A 14,720-nucleotide genomic window follows, 5' to 3' on the forward strand; every position below is an offset into this window, starting at 1 on the left:
TGGAAAAATATTTGAGGTCATCTGAAATGTGATGGAAAAGTTGCCAGTCGTTGTACAGTGATAGTAAAGGTGGGCAAAACCAGAGAATGATGAAGTGCCAAAGTGCTGTTTGCCTGTTGCTGTGTAATCAGCAGAGCGCATCTAAAATCGACAAGGAACAATCAGGCAGAAAGCAATTAAACACATTTCTGGAAGAAAAATCCCCTTGTGTACTATAAAACACAAAGACAGGATGTATGCACGTGTCCCGTACTGGAGAAGAATATAGAGATGGTGGACCTTTAATCTTCATCTTGCATGACCATCACTCCTAATAACTGGACATGGTAGTTCTTGCTTTCCATCATTCTGACTGTGATCTTCTATTTACAGAAAGACCTACCTCAGCCTCCCTTGGTGATAGCTCCTGTCAACTGCCCTGAGCTTCCCAAAGATAGCAATGTACCAGCCTCTCAAGACACAGAGCAAATGACCAATCCTACCCTCCATGTGAAGGAGCTGCACAGCCCCACCTCAGCTGCAGAGGAGCTGGCTGATACTGGCACAAAAATGGACCAGTCAGAGATTTCGGTCACACAGAGCGAGGAACCAGCTGCTCAGAATAAGGATGACCTTGAAAGCAAATGCCTAAATGGAGAGCAAAAACAGCTGGAATAAATGCCATGATAAGAACTCCTTATTTTCCCTCACAAACATATCCATATAAAACCAGTATGTATTTAGGACTGGTTTAGTAGTGTTTGCATTCACTGAGGAACCTCACTGGGAGTCTGATCATCAAATCCAACAATGAATGTTCTGCCTCCAGCTTTGGTACAGCTATACACTTCAAACATCTTTCTGAAATATGGTGCTCTACAAGGGTTCTGATGTATGGATTTCAATGATCATTTTAATAGTGAATGCCTTTGACCATTCCATTTTCATTTTACCGGGGTAGTATTAAGAGTGTTTATTTACACAGTACTCTGTGCTTGTGTGGCTATTTTGCTGCTTTAGCATAGTGTAGGTTAATGTGGAGGAAAAGCATTGAACAAGTCTGCTACAATGCTTAGTTGAGAGAAACATCATAGGTTTTTTTAGCACTTTCCCTATTGTCACCTTTTACTTTACTTTTCCCTACTTGTCAAAGCCATTGATACAAGGGAATGCTTTAGTATAAACTGACATTCAGGAAACGCAGAGAATGGTTAAATTACCAGCCTCTGAAAGGATTTATACTACCGTGGTGCATTAAATGCATCTCTTAACTTTTTTGTCTTTGTTTTTACTTCCAGGTACCTGGGTTGGCTACTAGTCTAGTTTAAAAGGCAGGATGAACGGAGCTACAGGAAGCTTTCTAAGCACTCATATGAACTCTAGGGGCTGTCTTTGAAGATAAACAGTGTTTGTCACAGAACACTGTCTGGAAGCAAAAGCATATTAAGAATGTTTAATGTTTTAGAAATAAAATACAAGCCAAATAAGTAAGAAAATAGGTAGTAGCACTATGCTAAGCTTAATAGGCAGTATTTTCATTGGGAAAATGTTAAAGTAAAGCAGTAAAAGTTCATATGTTTGTGGTTTTGAGCTTCTACTTGTTATTCGTTTAAGGAATATAATTGTGATTTCTAATTCTGAAGAAAGTAATCTGCTGTTTTCATTCCCAAGGGAGCACATATGGTGCTATAGTCAGTTGTGGTTTAAAGCTACTTGCTGCTCAGTAACTAACCAACTGCCTCAGTCATGTTTTGTCTTTGTCACAAGAGGAGCCAAAGCATGGCCTGTCAGGTTCTGGAACGAGGCTGTGATCTAGTCTGTTATTTTGCACCTCTTGCTACATGACATTGTGAAGGACTAAATGTATGAATTTAAAACTCTTTGGGTTGCAGCTGGTCTTACTTAGTATTCCTGAAATTGTGTGTTTTCCTGTATAACACGATTGAGTCTTTTATGCATCAACTTTAGTACACATAGAGGGATGATGTGATTTGCATATTATTTATTCCATCTAAGAACATTTGGTTTTATCGAAGTTGTCTGTTTTATACTTAAATGACAATCCCAGAAAGCCTCAAACACTTCCCATTAAAACTGAAATAGAAAATGGAAGTATTCTAGGATCCTAGAATATGGTTCCAAATTGCATGGAAGAAATACTCTTAAGAGTATTTGAGAGCCCGAAATGTCATTTACAAAAGTATCATCACAGTGACGCGATCAGAGGCAATGCTTTTAAATTAAGAGTCTCCAGTTGGCATGTTGAGTTGAATTCTGAAGCTCTCTCTTTTAATGTCTGTCTGTTTCTTAAATTTCAGGCATTGTCTTTTTGGCTAGGTCTTCCAAAAGTTTGCCCTGTGCTTTTTGGATGATAACTTCTGTTTTAATCTGTTTCACATTGGGTGGATAGTATTCTTTCTCTAGAATGTGAAAGGCTTTCTGTAAAACCACACTATGGCTTCAGAGTTTTACCAGCTTCTGCTTAAAGCCTCAAGCACTGTCTGGTAAGTTGATTTAATGGTGAGTTTCTTGAAAGGCTTCCTGAGTCCAAAGGCCTGCCCTACCTTTAATTTACAAATCACCCTAATGGAAGATAGTACTAAGAGAACCGTTTTTCAACCTCCTCTTTAATGGACTATGTTACTTTCGCCAGCAGTAATCGGAACCAATTATTACTAATAAAAAGCAACAGAGACATTTTATTGAAAACTTCAGCCAGCTGGATTATGCCTTAATTTAAGCCATTGTATAAGTACGTATATTAAATTAAGAAAACAATCTTGTGTTTAAATAATGAACTTGACAAATAGCAAGAAAACAAGTTTGGAGACTGACTCAAAGTTCTATGGTTTTTTGCCTTGATTGTCCTTCAGTCATAATGTTATTTAGAATAGCTTTGTATATACTTAAAAGCCAGTAGCTTTCTGATGATGAAGCATTAAGTTTTATCATCTACTTGAAAGTGTATTTTAACATTTGTTCTCATGTTGTGGGTTAGGAAACAGTTTATTTCTCAAATTGTTTATAACTCAATTAAAATGAAAGAATTCATAACACTTAACTTGTAGGCATTTAACAGTTGCTTTGCTCACACTGTATTCTAGATAGGTCTGCTTGGAGCACGTGCTTCACCTTATGTTTCTGGAGGCTGTCCATCTATTTTTAAGTATGGTGTGGTTTGGTTTTGTGTGGGTTTTTTTCTCCAAACTACGAAGATCAATGCAGGAAAAAAACCCAATAGCTACTCAATGCAATATCTTCGGTTAAAGTATGTAAACTGGCAATGAGTTATATACTTTGACTATTCCAGTACTGTACAAATCAGGTGACCCTGGTGCACCAGTTTGGCTGTGACTGTTTGGACCCTGATCTTGGGCAGTTCAATCACTTCCATCAAAAACCAAGGCTCTGGCTTTTTGTCTTGCAAAAACCTCCCTGACCAGCTTAATGTAAAACTAAATGTTGTATAGGAAAATGTGAAGATATGTTCAGTGTAGCTGACTCTGATTTTATCTGATGATTGCAGATACACATCCCACACTAAACTTGAGTTAAAATGCTCAAAGTAATGAAAGTAATGTTAAAAGTGATGTTGATGTGCTTCTTGTTTACATGTTTCACATAGTAAGCCATTAGCTAACTATCTAAAAAAACAATAATAAGGATTCTATTTCTGAAAAATTGTATATGTTCAGGGGAAGCAGTTGTTTTAGTAAAAAAAAAAAACCAACAAAACCAAACAAAACCAAAAATCAAAACAACAATAACCAACCCCACTAAAAAAAAAAAAAATTTTAAAAACACAACCCAAAAAACTCTTTGGATCACAGTAGTGAGGATCAGATTCTTTTTGGGGTCTGAAATTACTAAATATCAGTGTGTTGGACCAAGTGTTTGGTTTTGAGTGTGTCCTCCTGAAGGGCTGCACAAATGCAGCTGAAGGTAGAATGCAACCTGAAAGTTTAAGTGTGATGAGTAAGGGAGAAGTATCCCAAACCCTGTTTTAATTTTGGGGATGGTTTTTTTCTTGTCACAAATGAAGAGCATTTTAAATGAAATATATAAAAAAGAAACAGAAAAAAAAATTCAAAAATATATTCTGTTTTTACCAGTGGCAGTAAAAAAGAGCACATCCACATATGTAAGAATTATACTTGTGAAAATATTTAATGTTTTCTCTAAGCTTGGACAAATGCCAGAAGACAGAAAATCTGCAGCACAGCATATTTTCCAATAGGTTTATTAACATGTCTAATAGAAAGCTTCATTTAGAAAACTGTTGATTTCTTTTTTTTTCCTCCTTCTTTTATATTGACCATACCAAATTTCTTGAACTCTTTATGGGATGTCTTGATCTCAGATAATCAGTCAAGCTTTTCCTTTAGAAGCTGTTCTTTTCTTACAGTAGCCCTCAGTATGCCTTTTGCTAAGAATGCCTTGTGAGTCTTGATGTTCTCCTATAGATTCTTGCTTTGAAAGCTCTTTCAAAACACAATACTTTGGTCCATATATATGCTTAGTATCTCCAGGATATCTCACCCTACAGTTTGTAGAACTTTTCCTGGCTAGGCAATTAAAAAAAAAAAAAAAAGCGTTCAGTAACAGTGTTGCCTTGAAGTAAATTCTTACATGCTGCTATTTTTGTGCAAGATCCTGCAGTTTTGTTCTTGTCTTCTCTTTAGCCCCATGTTTGGGTAGTGCATATTCTGGTCTCTTGCACTACGCTGGCTGTTTAGGATGTAAAGCCCTGTAATATTTCTTTTTAATGGCAACTTTGTGGAGTATCAATTAACAAAGCAGACTTTTGTATATGCTTTCATTGTTTGACATGTTATTTGTAGTACATTCATGGGTAAATAAGCTGGCTAAGCAGTAATGTGCAACTAGTGCATATTGACACTTGACACGCATCACATTGACACAAGTAAGTGCTTGAAATATAGACATACCAGCAGATCCAAATATTTGTCCAAAGCCTGCAGAGATGGTGCCTGTTTCCATGACAAATATAATCTCTGACGTTTTAAAATAAAATCTGTAAGGGCTGCATCTTCAGGAAAATGAGGACATTATTATTAGAGTCCAGAAGAGAACAGGAACTATGATCAGAGGTCCAGAAAACATCAGCAACAAGGCAAGATTAATCTTCAGGTATTTTATCTAGAGTGTGTGGCTTCCCAGCTGGCTGGCAGGACATGAAGCACAGACTTGCACTACCAAGCTCTTTGCCTTTTCAGTTTAGGCTCTGTGCCAATGGTGCTAGGTAGGATGGAGAGGGAAAGGATAAGAAAAAAAGTGAAGGTGGCTCAGAAAGCACGAGGAGACACTGAAAAAGAATGCCAGTGGAAGAATTTACTCCAGAGACGTCCAAAACAACTACTACAAGGAAAAGACCTAAGGGCATATATGACAAATATCCAAAAATCTGAAATGCTACTGCAAAGTGGAAAAACAAACAATTTTTTTTTTCTTTTTCAAGTAGGGGTGGCATTAGAATTAATAGACTTAAATTAGAGTAAGGGAATTTTGGGGCTGGTGGTAGAAAAATCTCTAAGAATGGCTAACAACTTAAGTGGTTAGCCATGGGAAGCATATGTAAACCTCTATGGGGTAGGGCTATTTCCAATGTTTACTATTGCTGAGCTCATCTTGTTCTCTTGTTCTGAGAGTAAAGAATTTAACCACATAGACAAGAGCCGTGTCATTCCACTTGCGTTGGGGGCCACTGAACAAGCCCTGGCCCGCTTTAGTCCTCATGTAGTCTGAGGATCAGGCTTTTTATAATTTAATGCCATCATAGCATGAACTTTATCACATAGCAGTCATTTTGAGTGCTGTAATGGAGTTTTGCAAGCATTGTGACTGACAATTCAGATCTTGTATTACAAAGACTTTTGGTTTTGTTTTGCTAATTTAAAGATGATAAATCCTCTGGAAAGAAACAACATCAAAGCACACGTTAAATAGATGCAGTGCTCTTTCTACTGCTCTTTCTATTTTTTTTAAATGTACATTTAATTTGTTGAATTGCATTGAATGTTTCTGGCACCCTGGAACATTTTTGGACAGGACAGCCTTGTGTGCTACCAGAAGCTTTCTTTGGCACTGGCACAAGAGTATTGTCTCTTCGCTGATCCTCTGTATCTTCTGCATTTATCAATTATGTGCTCTTCTGTGAGTGTTTCACCTTTACCTTTTCCTCTTCCAGTTTTGCAGGTAAATATTCAAATTATGTGGAGTAAAGATGAGGTTTTGCCATTTGTAGGTTAGTGATAGATGATAAATAATGTGCTTAAATTGGATTTTCTTCAGTTGGGAACTAGTATATTGTGCACAGTCATCTATAAATTCAGGAACTAGTAGAGGACTTAACTTCATGTGATGCAGTGACTCAGTTTCAGTTCTGTTTTCCCAGCAGCTGTTGGGAATATTGCAACTGTTGGTCCTGTTGTTGATCTGCTGGTAGGCAAGGGTTACAAGTGCACATGCTCCTGGCATAATTTGGAGCCACCTTCGTTTGCTGAAGGTGGCATTACAGTTTATCAAGTTTCTCACAATATTTTCCTGCATGTTAGCATGCAAGTTTAGATCCAGATGGCAAATTTCATCCAGGTGTTTATCTCTGAGAAATCTTTGAGATGATCTGTGGGCTGGAAATTTTAGGCTGAGGACTGCTTACTGCTGATGCACATGCACTGTATGTTGTGAACTTTCTTTGGGTGTATAATGTCAATGTTGGTTAGCTGTCAATACGCAGAGACATGGTCTCAAAGTAAACAAGCTCATCCTAGCTCCTAAAAAAAATTAGTGACTTGAGCTGGTAGGGTGCCTTGCAGTAGCAGATAAACAACACCTGATTGTCATGAACTGCTGAAAATTTCCAGTACTGAGGCTGTGCTGCTCTTTATGAACAGCAATACCTTGTTCAGTCTGTGCAGTTAGTTCAGTGGTCCTTCCAGGGGACCAGCCCTTCAGTTTTGGATTGTACACAAGAGTCATAGCTGATACTGTTGCCTATCCAGTAACTTTTTCCTTAAGCTCTGGAAGTTTGTTGAGGCTAGATATAGCTCTTTTCATCTTAAAGGTATAGCTGTAGTCAGGAAAATGCCATAAACCTGCCACTTCTCCATTGTGGATCCAAGCTTTAAATGGCTGGGATGGTAGGAAGCTGGTGATGTTTGGGGAGGAGCATGATCCTTGGCATGCATTTTCCACAGCAATAAACCAGTACATTTCTTTTTTATTATTATTCTGCTCTGACTGTTCCATTTCACATTGAACAAAAACTTCAGAACAGTGGTTCAGGTTTAGCTTGCCAAAAAAACCCGCAGTGGTGCAGTTCAATATGGTTTGGGTCAGAATCTGGTTTTTTCATAGCTGGCAGAAGAGACTTAAAAAAATTGAGTGTGTCACAGATGTTACCACAGACTCTAACATGGCAGCAAGCCTGTGTGAGGAACGTAGCCTCATTTCTCTCCAATTGCCAGTTAATGGCAATGGTCTGCATGTGCTGGTGTGAACATGTATTGCCTGTTTGTCTTCAACTCATGCTTTGTCACTTGTCCTCTCTGACAACCTTTTGATGCTCAAACTTTCACAGAGCCAGCACAGGCTGTGGGAGAGCAAAAAGAAATCTCTGTTTCATAGTGCACTCTAGCACTGTCTGAAAAGTGTGCAACTGGGAACTGGTTACCATAGCCCAGCCTGATGCCTGGATTGTGTGTTGCATTCATCACAGGGTGGGTGTCACTTTTTAACACTAAAAAGTAATCTTTTTGATCCTAGAAGTCACTGACAGTAAATATGAGCTCCAGTACTTTCAGTCTGGCAACATATGAAAGCAAAACCTAACTGTTTAAAGAAAAATAGTATTTACAGCCCTGATCATGGCTGGTCTGCTCATTATTTTTAACCATGCTCCTTCAGTTTCTCCATCCAGTGCTGGAGGAACTGGGGCTCTCATAACATCTTAGCAATGTGCAATTCCCGTTTGAATGATGCTAGCGTTACTTTACTAAAACTGAATTAGTGGTGCTTTGAACATGGATCAGATATGAGGTTGGAGGCAAAAATTTAGAGTGATATAAAGAGGATTTATGAGATGAGAGTAAGATACCTATTTGCTTAATGCTAGTTTCTTGGATGCTTGATAGTAGCTGCTTTCAGTGAGGAAGTTTATTCTTGGGAGGTAACATTATAAGTAGAACAGTTTTAAATATCTGATGTCTGTGGAAGGACTTTGAAATGTTCAAATAATAGTATATAGGCTAGTGTTATGGAGAGTGCAAACTCTAAAGGTTGTTAATTTTAGCGCTTGCAAATGCATACGTTTAACTCTGCATATGTACACGTGAGGAATAAAATTTAAGCTCATTTCATATGGTGCTGAAGGAAGGATTTTCTTGTGATCCAAAACCTATGATATATTTTTGCTATTAAGATCTTCTATACAGTTTGGCCCCTTAATTAAAAAAAAAAAAAACAAACAAACAAAAAAACCAAAAAAACCAACCCAAACATCAACACACAACCAAACCACCAAAAGACAACAACTCAAAAAAAACAGCTAAGAAAGTTGGCCTGTGTAGGAAGACTTGTGTGAAAACTCAGTTCAAGTATTTTTGCTGCACAGGGGCTACTATTGCCAAACAAACTGAAGCTGTGGAAATGAAGTGCAGCTGGGATGTAAAGAATGAGGGATTTAGTTCTCTGTAAGGACGTAGTTAGTCATCAACATCTGTGTCAGGGATGCTGATAAAATGAACATCCTCTCCTGATTTTTATCTTGCATTTCATTTACCTTGTCAGTTAGTCAGTTAATCACATACACTATTAGTTTTCATAGTTCTAGTTCACTGGATTGCTGAATTGTAGAAACCCTTGTGTGAAGAGGGTAACGCTCCTCTCACACAGACTGTAGAAGGTGTAGTATTTGCTAGGTGATGACTTGCAAAATTGGCGCATGGTATCTACAAGGATAGATAAATCAGTGATTTTGTGACTTTTATCTATGATATAAGTATCTTATATCTATGGTACAAGCAAGATTTTTTTTGTTGTTATTTTTTGCAAGTAAATAACAAAGAACTGAATATATCACCTTACTTGCATCTTCCTGTGCTCACAATAGGATAGAGCCATTGCAAAGACCAAGAGAAAAAGCAATGTCATTTCCAAGTAGTAAAAGACCTTTTTGGTAAACATTTCTGTTTTTCCAAAACTGTAGGTCTTATTGTAATACGTGCATCAGATTTTCAATTCAGTCTGGGTGGGTTCTTTCCACCCTATGTCTATATAGCTCTTCATGGTTTTGATATCAGCCCTCCCCTGACTGAATTACAGTCTTGTATCCAATTGCACAGCATATCATAATATATATATTTTTATATTTGTAAATACGTTGTAATACATAGCATTTCCAGTGACCAAATGTAGATTTGCTTCTTCCTTCTGTGATGTAATATGGGAAAAATCCTACTTCAAAATTAACTGTGGGGGGAACAGAATCTTAGGACAAGAGATGAGAAATATCCCAAGAGTTTCTGCAGAGTGAATTTTCCATGGAGTAATTAAGCCTATTTAAGGCATACATAGATATATTGAAACAAAACAAAATTGAAAATCACTGGTCAACTGAAATTGCAGTGGGTTTTTTTTCTTCTGTTTTGCTTTCAAAAAACACTGGAATTTACTTTCTTTTAACCTGTTTTAGTTCAAAGCTGTAAAAGTTTTCTAAAACTGTAAAATAAAGATACTTAATTTTTGAACGGAATTTTGCTATTTTGTATCACCTTTACATTCGAAATCCAGTTATTTACTTCTTTTTATTGTTTCCACCAGGATGCGATAGAATATCTTTTGTGATTTAAAAGATCGCTGTGCACAGCTTCCATCTTGGGCTGGATTCCACTCAAAATTCTTAAAACTTGCCCATGGCTTTTCAAGTTTTAGGTTAATGCACAAGACTCGGTACAAGAAACAGTGTTTCACATCACGAAGCAGTCCATGCAAGTCATCTCTTTTCACTGCTTTTATAACCCTGATGTGATGGATGTAACAAATCTGTTGCATGTTGTAGTGCTATTGCTTGGGAAGGAAGGTGGTTACTAACAGTCCCTCTATTTAAAAAATAGTAAATTTCTATTGAATTACAGGAGAAGTCACAGATGTATCAGAGAATGGTACAAACTCAAAACAGGTATGTTTCCACTCTGTGGTTTTGTGCCCATGGTTTTCAGTATGCCCTGCATATCACTTTTAGATATGCAGATACAGCCAGGAAGACAAAAATTGAGAAATTTCTTGTGTTGCCTGGCTTTTAAAAAAAAAAAAAAAAAAAAAAAAAGTTGCAGCAGTGAGACAGCCTTTCTCTTTGGGCTGTTGCTGGGGAATCAAGAGACAGCTACTTCCATTCAAACAAAGAGGGTTCAAAACCAGAAAGACTGGTTTTGTGTTAAATAAAGGGTAGTAAATAGTAAAATACAGTCTGGCCACAAAGCTCATCCTAAGGTCTTCTAAACCTTATCCCATATTAGTTGAAACAGTAACTAGTATTCTAGATTTAAACATACACCTGTGTAGTAGAACAAAATTAGCATAATGAACAAGTTGTGTGACTTCTATATTACTATATCCATTGCACAGACATGGACACAGTATTTGTTTTAAAACAAAAAACCCAACCCAAACCTAAATTACTGGTCTTGGCACAGACTAATGCTCTAATGGGGGGGAATTTAAATCAGGTGAGACCCTAAAGTGCTGTTCTGCTGAATTCTTACAGTAGAGCTTGGCCCATGGATCTACCACTAGTACCGCACCTGTGTGATCTATCACTATTGATTATCTTAATTACATTCAAAGCATCTCCCAACTATCTCACATATTTACTGAAGATCTGTCCTACGTGACCATTTCTGCATCTACAGGAACAACTATTTACAAGCATCTTACCTATGTACAACTTGCTCAGTTTTGCAGCAAGAAGCCCCTGGCAGAGTCTTTGGAAGGGAAGGCTGGATTCTCCACCCAGGATGATGGCTCATTAAGCACAGGAATTGGTCTATGCACAGGTACTGCCTGAAGGTTGTCTTCAGGGCACACCGAAATTCCCACCTGGAGACCTCCTGCACCAATCCCTCAAATACTTTCTTGTGAAGATTTTCAGTCAATTGCCTAGTTTCAGGTCAGTTCCTTGTCTCAAATTAGTTCATTATCTCACCTGTGCAGATGATGAAGTGGGGAGTTCCTGGACCACCTAGGGACTTGATGACTTAGCTGCACTGGCTGTGCACACAGGGACAACCCTGATCCCAGCTATACCACAACTGAAAGACACGCTTGAGTTGTATACTCACAGCTCACGTGTAACAAGTTCCATAGCTCTTGCCACGTATCCCAAATTATTTTAATTATTTTTTTCTGTTTTAGAAGGGAATGAAGATTGCATATCGTACATATCAGATAAGAGAGAGCTTTTCACTCACCATAATGAACTGCAGCAGCCCAGATTTCCAGCATTCACAGGCCCAGTGCTGTTGTGTAGTAGGAGGTGGAAGAAAGTTACTGGAACAGAAAAATAGCGATGATGAGTGAAAATACAAAGCTCTGAACTTTAGCCTTTAAGCATAATATTAGGTATGAATCTGTGGTATTTTTCTTTTTGTGGGAACTGTATTCAGGCAAATACAGTATTTTGAATTTTGATCTCGGGCTTTTCTGTTTAAATACAATTCTCATATTCATGGGTTGTCAGTCTCCACATTCCTTCTCTTCGGTATCACCTCCAAGACAGACTTGACTCTCTACATCACCTTTGCATACTGCTTTCAGTAAAAGAGTTCCCTGGAGAGAGCTGCAGCTTTGGGATGAGGTGTGCTATGGGTCTCCAGTAGCTCCTAGAAATCATCCTGTTCCCAGCAGCTGCTCCTGAGCAAGTCCAAAAAAAACCCTGGCTCTAGCCCAGGGGAACCTTCCAATCTTCTGAGATATTTTTAAAGGACTGCTTTTTTCACTTTCACCTCACTGGTTAACTGCAGTGGAGCAGAAGCAGTAATCTACTGTTATATCTTATTTTTGGGTTGATGCATCAGATCAGGACAGCTGTCACTAGTTCTTGCATAAAAGGTTTCCATAAAAAATCTAGATGCTTTAGGGAAAAAAAAATTAGGAGGGCAAATGGCCTCCCAGGTATCTATCAAAAGGTGCTTATGGTCTTTAGCCTCATCACGGTCAAGTATGTATGCGTCCTCCGCTAGTGCATAGCCATTTAGTCCAGCTGTTCAAATGTTCCATGTTTTCCTCTGTGTGGGGCAGGGGAAATCCTCTTTTCCCTGGAGGATACAAGGAAACGCCACCTGAGCAGCAAGCCTTGGCCTCGTGCCTTTTCCTAGATCTGTTTGCCTCCCAACATGGGGATGGACTAGTAAGGCAGAGAGCATTAAGGAGCTGCACGGACTGTCTGCCATGGGGTTAGCCCATCCCAGGGGCAGAATTTTTGTCTTGTTGAACTTCAGGAGGTTTCTTTTGTCCTGCCTACTGCACTCTATTTCCTTATTACTGTCACGTTAGCCATAGGCAGTAGCTCTTTAAAGCTGGCAAAAAGATCCACAGTACCTACTACAGTGACTAGGGTGATAGTCCTATTCCAAGTGGGAAGTTGGTTTAGAGACCTCCAGAAGTCCATATTGAGAGTATATTTATTTTGTACCTTACCTAGGATGGAGGTTAGCAAAGGGACACAAAGCTGTGGCCATTACAGAGTTGTTCAGTAGCTGCCATACACTAAAAACCATTCTATAAAAGTTCAAATAACTTTCATTAATAAGAAGTAAACAAGTCAATCAGTATTTCTATAATATTTCTGTGGAAAAAAAGAGGGGGAACTTCTAGCAGGAAAAAGCTGTATAAAGATCAGGTTTTTTGTATTTATAAAAATCACTACTGCAGAACTGGATTTTATGGAAAAAAAATGTTTTTCTTCTCAAATTTCCTCATAAAGTTATATATATTTCTTCCTTTCCTATACTCTTTTCTATTTGGATTGGTTTATTGCTCTGAAATCAAGATTTTAAATGAAATTAAATCAACAGATACTTTTGTTGTTCCCTTCAGGTCTAAGAAATGTCTCTTCCCAGTGCAGAAAAAGAACATGAAAAAAGGAAATCTGCACGGAAAATGTGGCTTGGGGCTGGTGCTGCAGAGTGCGTGATGCCCATCCTTGATGTATCAGAATGGGGTTCTGATGGTAAAATAACTCTTAATTTCTGATAAGTTGCCATAAGCTGTTATTTTTCTGTCCCTGTTCCATTTCTTAGCTGTTGTATCACAGGAAGAGAACCAGGAGACACAACCATTAAATCTCACCTTCGTTTTTCCCATGCCCTCAGTAAAAAGCCTTTCCCAGGAAGCAGAATGAAACAAATGATTTTTGAAATCCTTTCATATAAAGCCCTCCTTGCTGTGTACTTTGCACCCAGAAATTTTTAGCCATTGAAATAATTATGTATCCTGTGCAAAGCATTTCTCAGCACTCCAACGTGTAATGTGGCAAACCAGCTAAATACTGTTAAAGGTGTTTAAATCCTCCTGGTGCATCATGATGTTTTCCCAATTGTTGTGTTGAATTTTGAGTATTATGTTGCTTTAGTGCAGTGTTTATTTTATCTGTACACTGTAATAGTGTGTGCAGCAAACCTGCAATGAGCAGAGTGGACCCAACTGCCCCCGTTGAGTTTGGTGAGTTTGAGGCAATCACATTCATAGTGATTGCCTTCTCGTTTAATGTTTGTGTGTTTGTTCCTAGCCCCTTCGGGAGCACAGAGACTGCTACTGCTACTCCTCATTTTTAACCTATTCTACCACTAATGCACCTACTAGATTTTGCTGGTTTCTTCTCTTAGTGCAGCCATATCTCCCCTCCTCCCCTTATTGCTTTTGGGGTCTGGTCAGGCAGTTTTGTCTTCCCCAGACCCACAAAGATATGTGCAGGTTGTTCTTTATCTGCTGAACTTTTAGGAGCATATCAGTCTTCTGCTCAGCTCTTTCACGGAGATGTACGTACGGTACATGCAGTCTGTCGGTAAGGACAGGAGCTATTTGTGGCATTCACTGGCTCGCTTACAGCCAAAAGTTTTTATATTCAGAGACTGCTGCATTTTCCTGGTTCTTTCAACCTGCAGGAGGAATTTTAACCAGCCAAGTCTTCATTACTGGTGCTCAGGAGGAAACCTGAAACAGTTTTCAGTGGTTGCTGCTCGGTTTGGAGAGATCTATGGGATAGCAGATGTTAGGAATGAAAGAATAAGCTCTTATCAAAACCAACTTCAGAGAAGTCTCTAAGATCATTTTATAATTTAAAAATCTTGCATTCTTTCCTTGCTTTGCTCTTTAAACACACTAACTGCTAAAGTTTGCCATTAATGTTGAAGCTACTTGGGATCAGAATTGGCCATTGGGTGAAAGCTGACTGTCAAGCAGCAGGCAAAAAATCAGATTAAAGCAAAACGAGTTCTCAGTTTTTCATGTGTTTTTCGTCTTTTCGAGATGGCGGAAGGCTCATTTGTGGGCTCAAACATCAACTCCAGCACAAAGAACCCTCCCTGTCCAGTTTTGGCCTCTGCTGTAGGGGGGTGTGATGCTAGATAATCCCTGCCTGTCCCTGTGCAGCAGTTAGGCCATTTTCCTCACGCGGATATTGTTATGATGATAAACAGAGGATGGACTGTAAGGGCTATGGGTGT

General features: G+C 38.6%; 1 protein-coding gene across 2 annotated transcripts in view; it reads left to right on the top strand.

Moving 5' to 3' along the window:
* Positions 1–9,751, top strand: part of SPPL2B (signal peptide peptidase like 2B) — a 35,931-nt gene extending 26,180 nt beyond the window's left edge. The window contains exon 15 of one of the 2 annotated variants that reach the window (XM_069789962.1): positions 373–672. Coding sequence is in view for 1 of the 2 variants with exons in the window: in XM_069789961.1 (XP_069646062.1) it covers positions 373–657 (285 nt within the window). In the remaining variant the exon portion in view is untranslated. Of the gene's footprint in view, positions 1–372 lie in introns of both variants that reach the window. The other variant, XM_069789961.1, reaches the window with a different exon arrangement.
* Positions 9,752–14,720: the final 4,969 nt, after the last annotated feature.

The sequence above is a fragment of the Haliaeetus albicilla genome, chromosome 8 (genome assembly GCF_947461875.1).
Source record: "Haliaeetus albicilla chromosome 8, bHalAlb1.1, whole genome shotgun sequence".
Classification (NCBI taxonomy): Eukaryota; Metazoa; Chordata; class Aves; order Accipitriformes; family Accipitridae; genus Haliaeetus; species Haliaeetus albicilla.